At 43.0% G+C, this 17,759-nt stretch overlaps 1 protein-coding gene across 3 annotated transcripts in view; it reads left to right on the plus strand.

The window, feature by feature from the left end:
- LOC143766497 (uncharacterized) overlaps positions 1–17,540 on the plus strand; it is a 38,323-nt gene extending 20,783 nt beyond the window's left edge. For all 3 annotated transcript variants that reach the window (XM_077254226.1, XM_077254227.1, XM_077254225.1), the window contains one exon: positions 13,544–17,540. In XM_077254226.1, coding sequence (XP_077110341.1) covers positions 13,544–14,871 — 1,328 coding nt within the window. In that variant the 3' untranslated portion in view covers positions 14,872–17,540. The remainder of the gene's footprint in view (positions 1–13,543) is intronic.
- The last annotated feature ends 219 nt before the right edge of the window (positions 17,541–17,759 follow it).

Raw genomic sequence — 17,759 nt, forward strand, 5'->3', positions numbered from 1 at the left:
GATTGAGACTAGATGACGGGATATCTGGGGGGCCTCCTCCTCAATCTCCCTCTCAATTGGCACTGTTTGAGTTGTAGCGGATGGCTGGACCTGTGGAGAATACGTCACCCTGAGATGAGGGAATACACTTGCCACTCATCAACTAGGCGGTCTCTATCTTGTATAGACTACATATTTGGATCTAGTGACCTGGCATTATGGGTGGATGGTATTGAGCATGGCAATAGGGGGATATCGGACCACAGTCCAGTTATTCTTAAATTTAAATACGGTCAGCCAAATAATAATATACCCTGGAAATTGAATCCCTTCTGGTTGAAATTAATAGACTCTAGCGACAGAACGGTTGATCAGCTAAACTGCTTTGTCTCTACCCATCCAGACCCCTCAAATTTTAGGCCGGCGTCACACTGGCGAGTTTTACGGACGTATGCGTAAAATACGCGTAACACATGGCCCAATGATTCTCTATGGCCCAGCTCCTATCAGCCGTATTTTACCGATCCGTATTATAAGGTCTTCTACGGCCGTAGAAAATCGCAGCATTCTGCGTTTGTCACCGTATTGCGCAAAGAAATCACCAATGGAAGTCTATGGGGGCGAGAAAAATACGGATTACACACGGACCAGCAGTGTGACTTGCGAGAAATACGCAGCGGTGTTCTATAGAAAAGCCGGTAATTCAATTGCCGGCTTTTCATTTCTCCTTCACAAACCCGACAGGATATGAGACATGGTTTACATACAGTAAACCATCTCATATCCCCTTTTTTTTTTTGCATATTCCACACTACTAATGTTAGTAGTGTGTATGTGCAAAATTTGGGCGCTGTAGCCTGTAAAATAAAGGGTTAAATGGTTGAAAAAAATTGGCGTGGGCTCCCGTGCAATTTTCTCTGCCAGAGTGGTAAAGCCAGTGACTGAGGGCAGATATTAATAGCCTAGAGAGGGTCCATGGTTATTGGGCCCCCCCGGCTACAAACATCTGCCCCCAGCCACCCCGGAAAAGGCACATCAGGAAGATGTGCCTATTCTGGCACTTGGCCTCTCTCTTCCCATTCCCGTGTAGCGGTGGGATATGGGGTAATGAAGGGTTAATGTCCCCTTGCTATTGTAAGGTGACATTAAGCCAGGTTAATAATGGAGACGGGGTCTTTTATGACACCTATCCATTATTAATCCAATAGTACGAAATGGTTAAAAAAAACCACACACACACACACACACACACACGCACACACACGCATTATTACAAAGTCCTTTAATGAAGTAAAGACACAGGTTGTTGTAATATTTTATTATACTGGTAATCCACCTGAAGACCCTCGTTCTGTAACAAAGGAAAAATAAAAAAACAACTATCTCATACCTTCCGTCGCTCAGGTCAAGTCCCACGAAGTAAATCCAGCTGAAGGGGTTAAATCATTTTACAGCCAGGAGCTCTGCTAAAGCAGTGCTCGTGCCTGTAAAACCCCCGGGAATGAATGGATTGCAGGGGAATGACCTGTAGTTACCTTGAGTTGCGGTGAGGCGCCCTCTGCTGGATGTCCTCATGAACTGGAGCCTTGGAAAAGCTCCCACGCTCGAGTTCATATGAGGACATCCAGCAGAGGGCGCCTCACCGCGACTCAAGGTAACTACAGATCACCCTGCTTTCCATTCCCCTTTCCGGGGTTTTACAGGCAGGAGCGAGTGCATTAGCACAGCTCCTGGCTGTAAAATGATTTAACCCCTTCAGATGGATTTACATCGTGGGACATAACGACGGAAGGTATGGAATATTGTTGTTTGTGTTTTTTTAAATTTGTTTCAGGACGATGGTCTTCAGGTGGATTAAGAGTCTAATAAAATATTACAACAACATGTGTCTTTATTTCATTAAAATACTTTGCAATAATGTGTGTGTGTTTTCTTAACCATTTCGTACTATTAGATTAATAATGGATAGGTGTCATAATTTGACGCCTCTCCATTATTAATCTGGCTTAATGTCACCTTATAGACACCATAAACAAAGCAATGATGCAACTGGTCACTTTTATATAGAAAAACTCAATATAATCTTTATTAATAATAATTTAAAAACACAACATCACATCAAACCAAATTGGGACAAAGGGTGAAATTGGAGCACCTTATACATACTGTGTGTTACATAGGTGACGGACGTCCATATCCGGAATCAGAACCCACCACTAGATACATAAAGCTGTGTATATGGTCCAACAATGTGGACTTTAGCCAGCGTTCTTACTTCAATAATATTGATACCGATCACCGGTTAACATAGACTCAAACTGCTAGCACTACCATATAACACATGCCCCCCAGAGAGTTACCACCAAAAGAGCATAAACATGCCGAAGAAATCAGCTAAATCATTACCTCTGTAGCGGGGGTATCGCGGTGAGACTGTAATCCGGGCAAAGGCGTCTGCCCCAACGCGCGTTTCGGACCTAATCCTTTTTCAAGGGGCCTGGCTGTACTACCTCGCATTGATCTTTAAGTAGTATCCTTCCCGCGTATACGGTGACGTTGTCACCGGAAGTTGCGCGCCCGGCCCGGAAATGACGCGCCACGTCGTCAAGGTAACCACAGCAAACAGCGGGCATCGGCGTCACAGGGAGGGAAGGTCATGTGACCGAACCACCCCGTAAAGATACCGATAAACCCGCGGCTACCATGGCACCCAGACGGCGAGCGCGTACAGAGCAGGGACCGCAACTATCTATACAAGATGGACATTTGCCCAACGATAATTCAACACTTAAAAATATATAAATATAGATAAAACAGAAGGCAAAACTAGGAACATGGGAGACAAATGGCTGGATACTACACCTCCTATCACCGGCATACCGCAGTATGGAACTAACAGACCACTGGTATATATCTATTACATATAAGGGGTATCAGAGATTTTACCTAAAAGGCAGATAATTTATACAAATACATATTATATATCACATTTATAGACCTATATCAAATATTTATAATTATCACATATGATATACTACTGCCACTCAACCAGTACCACCATAATACAGACAAAGATATTAACCATCAGTCAAAATTATAGTCCATTCTTCGCTTATAACGGCATCCATCTTCTCATGCAGCTTTATAGATTTCTCAATGTATCATATCAGGAAGTATTCCATGCCGATACGCCATTCCTCATACTCCACCATGTCTCCCCGATCACTTATAACTAAGATAAATGTGAATATAAAAACAAGTTAAAATTGTACACACAGAATGGACAATGCTCCATATAAAACAGAGCGATGCTCAGAGAAATGGGGTGAAACTAAGGTTCTCATTAAGTCCAGATGGATGGACTGTGCCCAATGTCCATATCCACCTGGACTCTAACTGAGCTAACTTCCTAAACATCCCACCACCACGAATATTGGTGTTGAGCATATCAATGCCCCTTACCCGAAATTGACTACTGTCACAATTATGGAACCTACGGAAGTGTCGAGGGATCGTTTTTAATAATGTCTCATCCTCTGCAGCAACCGCTGCCTCGATCCCTAACACGTGCTCCCGAATTCTGATCTTTAGTTGTCGGGTAGTCATACCCACGTAGATCATATCACATGGACAGACACCATAATAAATTACGTTTTTGCTGGTACACGTAATATTTGTTTTAATAATGAATTCCTTAGAGCCTTCCTGATTTTTAAATCTGTCCGTACGATCCATATTAGGACAGGCCACGCAATGGCCACATGGGGTACTACCATGGCATCTCTTGAACTGATCCAAGAAAGTAGTTGTTGGCTCACCCGTATAGTGGCTATGGACCAATCTATCCCTCAGATTTCTAGATCTTCTAGCTGTAATCACAGCCCTATCTGGGATAAATCTAGAAATCACTGGGTCCGCCTTCAATATATGCCATGACCTATCAAGAATTTTCCTCATTTTCGGGAAGTGTGAGTGAAAATTGGTGATAAATCTCACATCACCATTTCTTTTGGGTTGTCGAATACCATACAATAACTCATTTCTGGAGGAACCCTTAGCACGGTTATATGCTTTTTTAATCATGCGGTTGCTGAAGCCCCGCTCCTTCAGGCGTTGTTTAAGGTCTTCAGCCTGTTTATAAAAATCACCATCTGTGGAGCATAGCTTCCGCAACCGCAGAAATTGTCCGGTGGGGACCGACTGGATCATGTGTCCAGGATGGGAGGATGTTGCATGTAGCAACATATTAGTAGAGGTGGGCTTCCGGTAAATATCCGTCTGTATCTCACCCCTCCCATCTTTCTTAAGTGTAACATCAAGAAATTCCAGAGTTAAGGGGTCACACTTATAGGTAATAAAGATATTCTGGTCATTGTCGTTTAGTGATCTCATAAAAGTATGTAGATCATCACATGACCCCTGCCAGATCAGAAGGATGTCGTCGATGTACCGGGTCCAAGATAGGACCCGGCACATCGGCGACGACTGATCCGGCAGGGAGAGGTCTCTCTCCCACAGCCCCAGGAACAGGTTGGCATACGCTGGGGCAAAGGAAGCCCCCATAGCTGTTCCCTGGAGCTGCAGGAAGAAAGACCCCTTAAACACAAAAAAATTATGTGTTAGTGTGAACTGTAATAACTCAATGACCAAATCTCTAATATCACCTGGTAAGTTAGACATTGAGAGGAAAAACCTCACTGCACGGACCCCATCAACATGTCTGATACTGGTGTAGAGGGACTCGACGTCCCCCGTCACCAGTACCATATCTTCCTCTAAACACAAACCATCCATCCGTCTCAACAATTCCCCTGTCTTTCAAAAAATGTCACCTTACAATAGCAAGGTGACATTAACCCTTCATTACCCCATATCCCACCGCTACACGGGAGTGGGAAGAGAGTTGCCAAGTGCCAGAATAGGCACATCTTCCAGATGTGCCTTTTCTGGGGTGGCTGGGGGCAGATGTTTTTAGCCGGGGGGGGGCAATAATCATGGACCCTCTCTAGGCTATTAATATCTGCCCTCAGTCACTGGCTTTACCATTCTGGTGGAGAAAATTGCGCGGGAGCCCACGCCATTTTTTTCCGGGATTTAACCCTTTATTTTAGCAGCTACAGCGGCAAAATTTTGCACATACACACTACTAACATTAGTAGTGTGGAATATGCAAAAAAAAAAAGGGATATGAGATGGTTTACTGTATGTAAACCATGTCTCATATCCTGTCGGGTTTGTGAAGGAGAAATGAAAAGCCGGCAATTGAATTACCGGCTTTTCACATCTCGTGCTGAATTAAATATAAATACAGTGTATATGTGTGTGAGTGTGTGTGTGTGTTTTAAATAACATTTGAGCACATAAATCCATTCGATATTGGTTTTGCAAGCCTGCAAAAAAATATTGCAGTACGGATGCCATACGGATTACATACGGAGGATGCCATGCGCAAAATACGCTGCCACACCCTGCCTACGGATGACATACGGATCACTATTTTGGGGACTTTTCTGCGTATTAAGGCCGTAATAAACGGACCATATTTACATACGCTGAGTGTGACGCCGGCCTTAGTCTGTTTTGGGATACTCTAAAAGCATATCTAAGGGGATGTTTGTCCTCTACAATTTCTTATATCAAAAGGATGACTGCAGGAGAGGATGATGAGATGGAGCGACGGTTGAGGGAATCGGAGGCCGCCTATGTAACTAATCAAACTAGTGGCAACAGGGTGGAATGGCTTACTTCTCAAAGGTTATATACTCAACATATAGACACTAAATCAAAACGCAAATTATTCTTTACCCATCAATCCTATTTCGAATTGGGGAATCAGGCCAGTATACTTCTGGCTTTTTTTTTAGTACGCCAACATAACACCTCTAATACAGTGCTACAGGTCCGGGCACTTGCTGGTTCATTGGTATCCTCTACTGAGGAGATTCTCCAGTGTTTTCATGATTACTATAAATCATTATACAAATCTGGTAGTGGTCTTGGTGTCTCTGAGTGAGTAGACTATTTATCGGATATAACATTCCCCTCACTGAGTCCAGCCCAGCAAGCCTTTATGGAGGCTGAGTTCACTATGGAGGAAGTGGAACACGCTATAATGGACATGGCCACCGGGAAGGCCCCTGGACCCGACGGGTTTCCTATTGAGCTATATAGAAAATATCGAGGTCACCTGGCACCACTTTTATTGAAGGCACTCCGGAGTATATGGGAGGGAGAATCCATGCCTGAAACATTTTACGATGCAAATATTATTGTACTTAAAAAGGAGGGGAAAGATCCTTTGGAATGTGGATCGTATCGCCCCATATCATTGGTAAACGTAGATTACAAAATTTTCACTAAAATATTGGCTACTAGACTAAATACGATCATATTAGACCTTATACACCCAGATCAAACCAGCTTTATGCCTGGGAAAAGTACTTCTATCAATATCAGGCGGGTCCAATCGGTGATTCAATATAGTTCTCTAGAATCGGATAATAATTGGGCACTAGCATCGTTAGACACGGCCAAGGCGTTCGACTCTCTCGAGCAGGGCCGCCATCAGGGCATTACAGCCGTGACTGGCGTATGGGGCCTGGTGGGCAGAGGGGGCCCGCATCAGGCCCCGTCTCATCTGCCCATCGTGCCTCTACCGGCAGCTGCAGGCTGAACTGGGCCCTTAGCTGCGGCCGGCGCTGCAGCGCTATTGAAGTGCGGGCAGAGAGCAGGAGCGCTGGAGGTAGGATTCTTGGAGATGGAGAAAGTTAGTGCTTGTCGTCTGCTGCCTTTACTCTGACTGGCGAGATTGATATGGAGACAAATTAAAAGAGTTATTAAATTTGTAGATATAATAGCCGAAATGCCATTGTGGAATAATAGTTGTTTCCCAGAACTACTAAATCACCCATCTACTGATTTTTGGATCTCATGTGGTGTTCTCTCGGTAGGTGATGTACATGACCAGGGGGTTTTTGTATCCTTCGAACAACTACTTACAACTGTAAGAATGCTTACAACATCCCGAGATCTCAATTCTTCCGTTCTTTACAGCTAAGGTCAGCTTTCCAATCGCACATACGAAATGTGGGTACAGGTCGAGCGATCTCATCTTTACCTTTGATAGGCATCCTCAACTCGCAGGGTCCTCAAGGACTCATTTCCTCTTTATATACATATTTATTATCCGTGGGAGATGGGTCTACCATCAATTCTATCAAAGGGAAGTGGGAGGGACTTCTTCCTGATGTACTGGGAGAGGAATGGAAAGATATTCTAGAATCTCCAACTAAAGTTTCTCCTTCAGTCAATAACAGGATGACCCAGTTATATATTATATATCAGACTTATTTGACCCCGACACGACTCTTTAAAATGGGCCGCCTCCACTCGTCAGATTGTTTACGATGTCATACGTGTGATGCAGATTTTATCCATATGATTTGGAGGTGCCCGGTAGTTCTTCATTACTGGAAAGAGGTCACGACATTACTAACGTCTTTATTGCCGATCCCTGTCCCACTCGAGCCATTGACCTGCTTATTCGGGGTGTGGGATACGGAGACCTGGGATCATTATACTGGGATCTTTCTTCGAGAGACGCTCTTTTTGGCACGGAAGGTGCGGGCATTGAGGTGGATGGGTGGCTCCCCCCCCCGACTCTGAGTTTGGATTGATCTGGTGAATTCGATTATCCTGTATGAAAGAACACTGTACCAAAAGAGAGGATGTCCAGGTAAATTCGAAAAGATATGGGGCAGATGGAATTCTTCTTATCATACTCTATAGTCTGACTGACTATACACTTATACAGGAAGGTGGGCTTGTGGTTTTTGGGGGCATCACTTACAGAGCAGGATCTAAGTTTGTTTTTCCTATTGGCGACTTGCTACTGACGGTTAAAGTTGTATAATAGGTATTTTATAAGGTACTAATGATTTAACATGCACAGTTTATTACCCCTGTAAACTTTGGATATGACAATACTCTGCAATTATTTGTATTCCATGGTATAATTGATAATGATAACTGCAAATGTGTGCAATGTTTGTTTTATTCTGGAAGTAGTAAATGAATAAAAAAAAAATACAAAATCATAAGAAGCAAGATTAAGGGGTCACAGCAGCTTAGCACAGAGGACTGATCCAGAGGAGAACAAGGCTGTATCTGGCATCTTCCTGCAATTTGCTTTGAGCTTTAGTAGGGTGGGGTGCTTTCCAATTGGCGAAAGCAGGAAGCAGATTACTCCAGATGGACAGCACACACACCCATAATGCCTGACTGGATGGTACTACAGGTCACAGCAACCCTAATCTAAGTGGCTGAACAGAGCCTGCACCATCCAGAGCTTCTGGTTCTGATATCTCCTTCATCCCCAGTGCTGCCTGCAGAATGAATGAGGCCATGCCTGGTGACAGAAGTAGAGGTGGCAGGTGCGGATCCCAGGCGAGATGGTACACACCATTTTCACAAGCCTTAATATGACAAAATGCAGAAAACTAGAGCAGTTTAAAACCTCATAAAGTGACTCCATTTTGGAAATGATAATGAGTCACCCACAGGGCAGTGGGGTACTCTGTGTCGGGTCCGGTCTCGAGGGGGAATGTCACGGTGGCTGCGATCCGGTCTGTGGCCCTGGGCCTCAACGTTAACCCCTTACTGACCTCGGGCGGGATAGTCCGTCAGCTGACATGTGCCCGCAATAGCGGCGGGTGAAATCACGATTCACCCACCGCTATTAACTAGTTAAATGCCGCTGTCAAACACAGACAGCGGCATTTAACTACCGCATCCGGCCGGAAATGACATCATCGCCGACCCCCGTCACATGATCGGAGGTCGGCGATGCTTCTGCATTGTAACCATAGAGGTCCTTGAGACCTCTATAGTTACTGAACCCCGGCAGCTGTGAGCGCCACCCTGTGGTCGGCGCTCACAGCACACCTGCATTTCTGCTGCATAGCAGCGATCTCATGATCGCTGCTATGTAGCAGCGGCGATCGTGCTGTGCCTGCTTCTAGCCTCCCATGGAGGCTATTGAAGCATGGCAAAAGTTAAAAAAAAAAAAAGTTATAAAAGTTTGAATCACCCCCCTTTTGCCCCAATCAAAATAAATCAATAAAAAAAAATTAAACCTACACATATTTGGTATCACCGCGTTCAGAATCGCCCAATCTATCAATAAAAAAAAAAGCATTAACCTGATTGCTAAACGGCGTAACGAGAAAAAAAATCGAAACGACAGAATTACGTTTTTTTGGTCGCCGCGACATTGCATTAAAATGCAGTAACAGGCGATCAAAAAAACGTATCTGCACCGAATTGGAATCATTAAAAATGCCAGCTCGGCACGCAAAAGATAAGCCCTCAACTGAGCCCAGATCATGAAAAATGGAGACGCTACGAGTATCGGAAAATGGCGCAACATAATTTTTTTTTTTTTTAAGTAAAGTTAAAGTTTGGAATTTTTTTTCACCACTTAGGTAAAAAATAACCTAGTCTTGTTTAGGTGTCTATGAACTCGTAGTGACCTGGAGAATCATAATGGCAGGTCAGATTTAGCATTTAGTGAACCTAGCAAAAAAGCCAAGCAAAAAACAAGTGTGGGATTGCACTTTTTTTTGCAATTTCACCGCACTTGGAATTTTTTTCCCGTTTTCTAGTACACACATGGTAAAACCAATGATGTCGTTCAAAAGTACAACTTGTCCTGCAAAAAATAAGCCCTCACATGGCCAAGTTGACGGAAAAGTAAAAAAGTTATGGCTTTGGGAAGGAGGGGAGTGAAAAACGAACATGGAAAAACGAAAAATCCCAAGGTCATGAAGGGGTTAAAGGGGAACGGTCTTTTAAGGGAAAAGTGTCTAAAATCTGTTGTGATGCCACCTGTGGAGTTTGGTCAATAGTGGGACCGACGCTGCATTAAAGGTGTCCTCTGGGGGATGTGTTGGCAGCACTGATGTTACTCTTCCCACAGGTGAAGCAGGGTCCTAAGATGTAAGGCGTGGATGTTATGTGCCGGTGAATAAAGATAGGACACAAGTTGTAAGTCTTTACCTGGTTTACTGCAGTTGGCTGGCCACAGTCCAGGGCAGCAGGCACGGGTGGTGGTATGGCCCGGCCAGCTCAGAGGCAATGGAGGGTCCCCTTCTCCAGGTGAGGTCCGTGAGCCTTTCCTCTAGCGCCTCTTAAAGACGAAGTCCCTGCTGCCTGAAATTTCCTACAGGGTCCTCCACTTTCCCCCTGTCCTGGGACAGGTACCTGCACGACAGGCAGTTCGAGCTGTTTTACAGGGACTCTATTATGCCCCGGGCTCCTTAGGTGCTGCTGCTTCTCAGGCAAGGTGTGGACCAATTACATACAGTTCCTGGCCCTCCGGTTCTGCTCTGTGTCCTAGAGTTCCACAAAAGCCTCGGGCTCCTGGTACCTGGTTCCTGCGCTATGGCTCTGAGGGTGCCCGGTCACAGTTCCTCTCTGAGCCCTGTTCATAACCTTTGCTCCTTTCCTCTCCAGATACTCCACATCAACCCTCCAGGTTCTTTCTCCTTTCCCAGAGGCTGCAGCTCCCTCGTGGCTGTCAGACCTCTGCGTCTCTCCTAGACATCCATCCACTTCATTGTTCCTCTCCAACTAACCTAACTCCTCCTCCTGGTCAGGATACATATAGCTGGGGGACGCTCCCCTGAATCCGGGTTTTGAGCTCCCCCTCCTGGCCTGGATTCAGAATGTGTTGCATGTGGGTGCCTTACCTGGTGAAGAGAACTCCCTTGCCTCTGATCATGACATTACCTTCCCCGAAGGAAGAAAAGCAACATCACTGTAGCAACCGGTTACCTGGGGTGCTACATTAACCTTCAGTGAATTAATCTATAGTAGTGACTATTTTGACTCCACAGCCACTTGCCAAAAATTAGCGCTCAGTGGATGTTGGAGACTGAAAACTGCGAATATACCATTTTATTACTCACCACATAGTGCCCAGATTGTGCTCCAAGAGACACACACCATAAATTAAGTGGGTTCTTCTCACTATAATAATGACAACTACATGTGTGCTAATTTTGATTTGGGCACACTGAAAGGCTCAGAAGCAACGGGAAAATTTGACTTTGTGAAAGTGGATTGAATGTGTTTATTGTTTGGCACATATCATTTGGCCACATCTGTGGGCGGTGCCATACCCGGTGCTTTGCGGAAATCTGGGGAGAGGAGGGACTCTTAACATCCTGCTGATTTGCTAGCGGGGGTTAGTCTTCACTATATAAGTCCCCTCTCCAGGGGGATTCAGTCAGGTCTGTCCCGATATCAGGGCACCTACATCATTGACCTCCGGTTCATTGTATCCGCTCTTGCCCCCTGAGGAACCGTATGACGGGGAAACGCGTCGGGGCGTTCTACTGACAGCTAAGTGTCCTACTTTGGGGACAATATCCCCACCTTTCTTGGCTGCCCTCTTTATTATCTATGTTTTTGGTCCACTGTACTGTTCTTAAGCATAGATGCTGACCACTTGTCATGACTGTCTATTGGCACCTGTATACTGCTGTTTTTCAGTGCAGGTGCCTATGCAATATTATTTATACATCTCTATATGCAGTCATCATGACTAGTGTGTAATAATATTCGTCAGATAGTGTGGGCATGCACAGTCTCTTATTCGGACTGAACCAGGTCATTCACATTTTATGTCTTTTCTCCTATTGATTTTCCCACTATTCATGCACATAAGTTTATATGCGTTTTTGTGACTGTGCGGAGGACAATTATATCAATATTTTACTAGCCAAATTGGTTATATGTCTGTAACATTGTCCTAAGTGGGGCTTCAAGAATGGAGGTTGACAGTTTTTACCTAGTGTGCACCTTAGTTTCTCTACTCATGCTTTCTTCATAACTTTAATTTGCTCATTGTTTTCTCACCTGTAGCTGGCTAGTTATTTAATAGGGCCAGCAGGTGACAGCCGCCGCAGAGTGGGGGCGCCAAATAATCTATCAGGGTGCCAACCTCCACTGCTAGGCAGGGATAGCAGGATAGTGGAGGGCTATTTATTAGGTTAGGTGCACCTAGTAGCTCTGTAGTACATTTTATAATTTTTTCTTTTTTCTGTTTACACTGGGAAGTGGTATTTTTAAAGGTATACTATTAAAGATTTAATACTTTTAAGGGGAATTTATGTCACATGCTTATTTGTTTTCCCTTTTTGTACAAAAATTTTCTTCACATGCTATTTTGACTCCACAGCCACTTTCCAAAAATTAGCGCTCAGTGGATGTTGGAGACTGAAAACTGCGAATATACCATTTTATTACTCACCACATAGTGCCCAGATTGTGCTCCAAGAGACACACACCATAAATTAAGTGGGTTCTTCTCACTATAATAATGACAACTACATGTGTGCTAATTTTGATTTGGGCACACTGAAAGGCTCAGAAGCGATGGGAAGATTTGACTTTGTGAAAGTGGATATAGATGGATTGGTTTATAAAAGTCATATTGTTATTTGAACATTTCCATTGAAGAACTCGCCACCTCTCGTGGCAGCCTGTTCCACTCATTGATCACCCTCACTGTCAAAAGGTTTTTTTCTAACATCCAATCTGTGTCTCCTCCACTTCAGTTTCATCCCATTGCTTCTAGTCTTTCCTTGTGCAAATGAGAATAAATCAATAAAGCTATTTTTACATACCGTATATACTCGAGTATAAGCCGACCCACCTAATTTTACCTCAAAAAAGTGGGAAACTTATTGACTCGAGTATAAGCTGGATATGCATTGTCCCCTCTTCCCTATCCTTTTATGTGTGGCTCCTCATCCCTATCCTTGTATGCACGGCCCCATCCCTATCCTTGTATGCATGGGCCCCATCCCTATCCTTGTATGCACGGCCCCATCCCTATCCTTGTATGATTGGCCTCCATCAAAAAACATAAAAAATTAAACCATTACACTTACCTTCCTTCGCTCTCTCGCAGCGTCTTGTCTCGATGCCAGCAGCTGCTTTATGCTTGTAAGCATTGCATGGCCGGGACGTCATGCGCTGATCACAAGCAGAGCACAGCTTCCGGAATACTCACAGCTTCCAATGCCGGAACTATGTGTGTGGGGCAGTGCGTATTAAGTAGTGCACACAGCGTCAACCGCCAGGCGGTCATGTGTGCCGCTATTTAAGAGAAATTAATATTCAGAATGAATATTCATCTCTGTTAAGTAGCAGCACACGTGACCTCCTGGCAGCTGCAGCTGACACTGCGCAAGCTTTTACAGAGAAATGAATATTCATTTCTTTTTAGCAGCGGGCACCGGAGTTAGCTGCAGCAGCCGGCTCCTACCTCTGTGACCCGCAGCTCTGCCGCTGCCTCTCCCCCTCTATGTTCTGGACACCTCACTCGAGTATAAGCTGAGGGAAGTGATTTCAGCACAAAAAATGTGCTGAAAACCTCTCCTTATACTCGAGTATATACATCAACTTACCGTTTTTACAGACAGTTTTAGGAGAAATGTTCAAAAATATAAAGTTCAAGGATATTTTATTGAAAAATAATTGGTTTTATTCTTGACAGATGACTGTACCTGGAGATCAGAGGGACAGCTGACATCTTCAATTTTAAAATCAGATGATCTTGAGATCTCACAGGATACAATTGAAGTGAATGCCATTACTCCAGATATACTATCATCCCTTCACAGCAAAGATCTGTCGTCTGATTCAGTACCTACTACTAAGGAAAATCAAAGACCCAAAAGAGGCATTAAACAACAAACTGCTCCTAAAGCAAGGAAGTTCTTTTCATGTTTAGAATGTGGAAAATGTTTTGTGACGAAATCACATCTTGTTAGACACCAGAAACTCCACACAGGGGACAAGCCATTTTTCTGTTCAGAATGTGGAAAATGTTTTGTGACAAAATCAGATCTTGTTAGACATCAGAAACTCCACACAGGGGAGAAGCCTTTTTCATGTTTAGAATGTGGAAAATGTTTTGTGACGAAATCAACTCTTATCGAACATCAGAAACGCCACACAGGGGAAAAGCCTTTTATCTGTTCAGAATGTGGAAAATGTTTTGTGACGAAATCACATCTTGTTAGACACCAGAAACTCCACACAGGGGAGAAGCCATTTTTCTGTTCAGAATGTGGAAAATGTTTTGTGACAAAATCAGATCTTGTTAGACACCAGAAACTCCACACAGGGGAGAAGCCTTTTTTCTGTTCAGAATGTGGAAAATGTTTTGTGACGAAATCACATCTTGTTACACACCAGAAACTCCACACAGGGGAGAAGCCTTTTTTCTGTTCAGAATGTGGAAAATGTTTTGTGACAAAATCAGATCTTGTTAAACACCAGAGATTCCACACAGGGGAGAAGCCTTTTTTCTGTTCAGAATGTGGAAAATGTTTTGTGAGAAAATCAGATCTTGTTAGACACCAGAGAACCCATACAGGAGAGAAGCCTTTTTCATGTTCAAATTGTGGGAAATGTTTTATCCAGAAATCGCAATTTGATAACCACCAGAGACTCCACAAAGGGGAGAAGCCTTTTTCATGTTCAGAATGTGGAAAATGTTTTGTGAGAAAATCAGATCTTGTCATACACCAGAGAACCCACACAGGAGAGAAGCCTTTTTCATGTTCAAAATGTGGGAAATGTTTTATCCAGAAATCGCATCTTGATAACCACCACAGACTCCACACAGGGGAGAAGCCTTTTTCATGTTCAGAATGTGGAAAACGTTTTGTGAAGAAATCAGATCTTGTTAGACACCAGAGAACCCACACAGGAGAGAAGCCTTTTTCATGTTCAAAATGTGGGAAATGTTTTATCCGGAAATCGGATCTTGATAAACACCAGAGAACCCACACAGGGGAGAAGCCTTTTTTTGTTTAGAATGTGGAAAAATTTTTGCAGAGAAATATCTCCTTGTTAGACACCAGAGAACCCACACAGGGCAGAAGCCTTTTTCCTGTTCATAATGTGGAAAACGTTTTGTGAAGAAATCAGATCTTGTTAGACACCAGAGACTCCACACAGGGGAGAAGCCTTTTTCATATTCAGAATGTGGAAAATATTTTGTAGTCCTGCTCTATGTAGCAGAAGCAATCAGACAAGTGCAGCTTCTAGTCTCCCATGGGGACTATTGAAGCAAGCAGATAGTTAAAAAAAAAATGTTTTTAAAAATATTAAATAAAAAAATATAAAAGTTCATATCACCCCCCCCCCCTCTCGCCCCATTCAAAAAAATAAAAAAAAAACATACACATATTTGGGATCACCGCATTCAGAAGCGCCTGCTCTTTCAATATATAAAAATAATTTATACAATCAGTAAATGGTGTAGTGAGAAAAAAAATTGAAACACCAGAATTATGCTTTTTTTTGGTCGCTGCAACATTGCAATAAAATGCAAAAATACAATCAAAAGATCGTATCTACACCAAAATGGTAACAATAAAAACGTCAGACCGGTGCGCAAAAAAATAAGTCCTCATCCAGCCCCAGGTCCCGAAAAATGGAGACGCTATGGGTCTCGGAAAATGGCAACTTTTTTTTTTTTTTTTTTTACAAACTTTGGAATTTTTTTTCACCACTTAAATAAAAAAGTTTAGTGTCTGTGAGCTTGTAATGACCCGGAGAATCATAATGTCAGGTCAGTTTTAGCATTTAGTGAACATGGTTAAAAAAAAAAAAAAAACTGTTGTGGAATTGCACTTTCCTTGCAATTTCATAGTTACATAGTTACCCTATAGTTAACCTAACATGCCCTAATATGTTGATCCAGAGGAAGACAAAAAAAAACCATGTGGCAAAGAGTAAATAACACATTGGGGAAAAAAATTCCTTCCCGACTCCACATACGGAAGTCAGACTAGTTCCCTGGATCAATGCCCTATCAAGGAATCTAGTGTATATAACCTGTAACATACTTTTCCAGAAAGGTATCCAGTCCCCTCTTAAATTTAAGTAATGAATCACTCATTACAACATCATACGGCAGAGAGTTCCATAGTCTCACTGCTCTTACAGTAAAGAACCCGCGTCTGTTATTATGCTTAAACCTTCTTTCCTCCAGACGTAGAGGATGCCCCCTTGTCCCAGTCTCAGGTCTATGATTAAAAAATATCATCAGAAAGGTCTTTGTACTGTCCCCTCATATACTTATACATTAAAATAAGATCAACCCTTAGTCTTCGTTTTCCAAACTAAATAGCCCCAAGTGTAATAACCTATCTTGGTATTGCAGACCCCCCAGTCCTCTAATAACCTTGGTCGCTCTTCTCTGCACCCGCTCTAGTTCAGCTATGTCTTTCTTATACACCGGAGACCAGAACTGTGCACCGTATTCTAAGTGTGGTCGAACTAGTGACTTGTATAGAGGTAAAATTATGTTCTCCTCATGAGCATCTATGCCTCTTTTAATGCGTCCCATTATTTTATTTGCCTTTGTAGCAGCTGCCTGACACTGGCCACTGAATATGAGTTTGTCATCCACCCATACACCCAGGTCTTTTTCATTGACGGTTTTGCCCAGAGTTTTAGAATTAAGCACATGGTTATACATCTTATTACTTCTACCTAAGTGCATGACCTTACATTTATCCCCATTAAAGCTCATTTGCCATTTATCAGCCCAAGCTTCTAGTTTACATAAATCATCCTGTAATATAAAATTGTCCTCCCCTGTATTGATAACCCTGCAGAGTTTAGTGTCATCTGCAAATATTGAAATTCTACTCTGAATGCCCCCTACAAGGTCATTAATAAATATGTTAAAAAGAAGAGGGCCCAATACTGACCCCTGTGGCACCCCACTGCTAACCGCGACCCAGTCCGAGTGTGCTACATTAATAACCACCCTTTGTTTCCTATCCCTGAGCCAGCTCTCAACCCACTTACACATATTTTCCCCTATCCCCATTATTCTCATTTTATGTATCAACCTATTGTGTGGTACTGTATCAAAAGCTTTTGAAAAGTCCATATACACTACATCTACTGGTTTCCCTTGGTCCAGTCCGGAACTTACATCTTCATAGAAGCTGATCAGATTAGTCTGACATGAACGGTCCCTAGTAAACCTGTGCTGATACTGGGTCATGAGGTTATTCCTCTTCAGATACTCCAGTATAGCATCTCTTAGAAAACCCTCCAGGATTTTACCCACAGTAGAGGTTAAGCTTACTAGCCTATAATTACAGAGTTCAGTTTTTGTCCCCTTTTTGAATATTGGCACCACATTTGCTATATGCCAGTCCTGTGGTGCAGACCCTGTTATTATGGACTGTTGAAAAATTAAAAATAATGGTCTGTCAATGACTGTACTTAATTCCTGCAGTACTCGGGGGTGTATCCCATCCGGGCCCGGAGATTTGTCAATTTTAGTGATTTTTAGACGCCGCCGTACTTCCTGCTGGGTTAAGCAGGTGACACTTAATGGGGGATTTTTGTTATCACTGATCATATGGTCTGCCATAGGATTTTCTTTTGTAAATACTGATGAAAAAAAGTCATTTAGCATATTGGCTTTTTCCTCATCCTCATCCACCATTTCCCCCAGACTATTTTTAAGGGGGCCAACAATATCATTTTTTAGTTTCTTACTATTTATGTAGTTAAAGAATATTTTGGGATTATTTTTACTCTCTCTGGCAATGAGTCTCTCTGTCTCAATTTTTGCTGCCTTGATTTGATTTCTACAGAATTTATTTAATTTTCTGTATTTATTTAACCCCTTCACCCCCAAAGGTGGTTTGCACGTTAATGACCGGGCCAATTTT

The sequence above is a fragment of the Ranitomeya variabilis genome, chromosome 4 (genome assembly GCF_051348905.1).
Source record: "Ranitomeya variabilis isolate aRanVar5 chromosome 4, aRanVar5.hap1, whole genome shotgun sequence".
NCBI lineage: Eukaryota > Metazoa > Chordata > Amphibia > Anura > Dendrobatidae > Ranitomeya > Ranitomeya variabilis.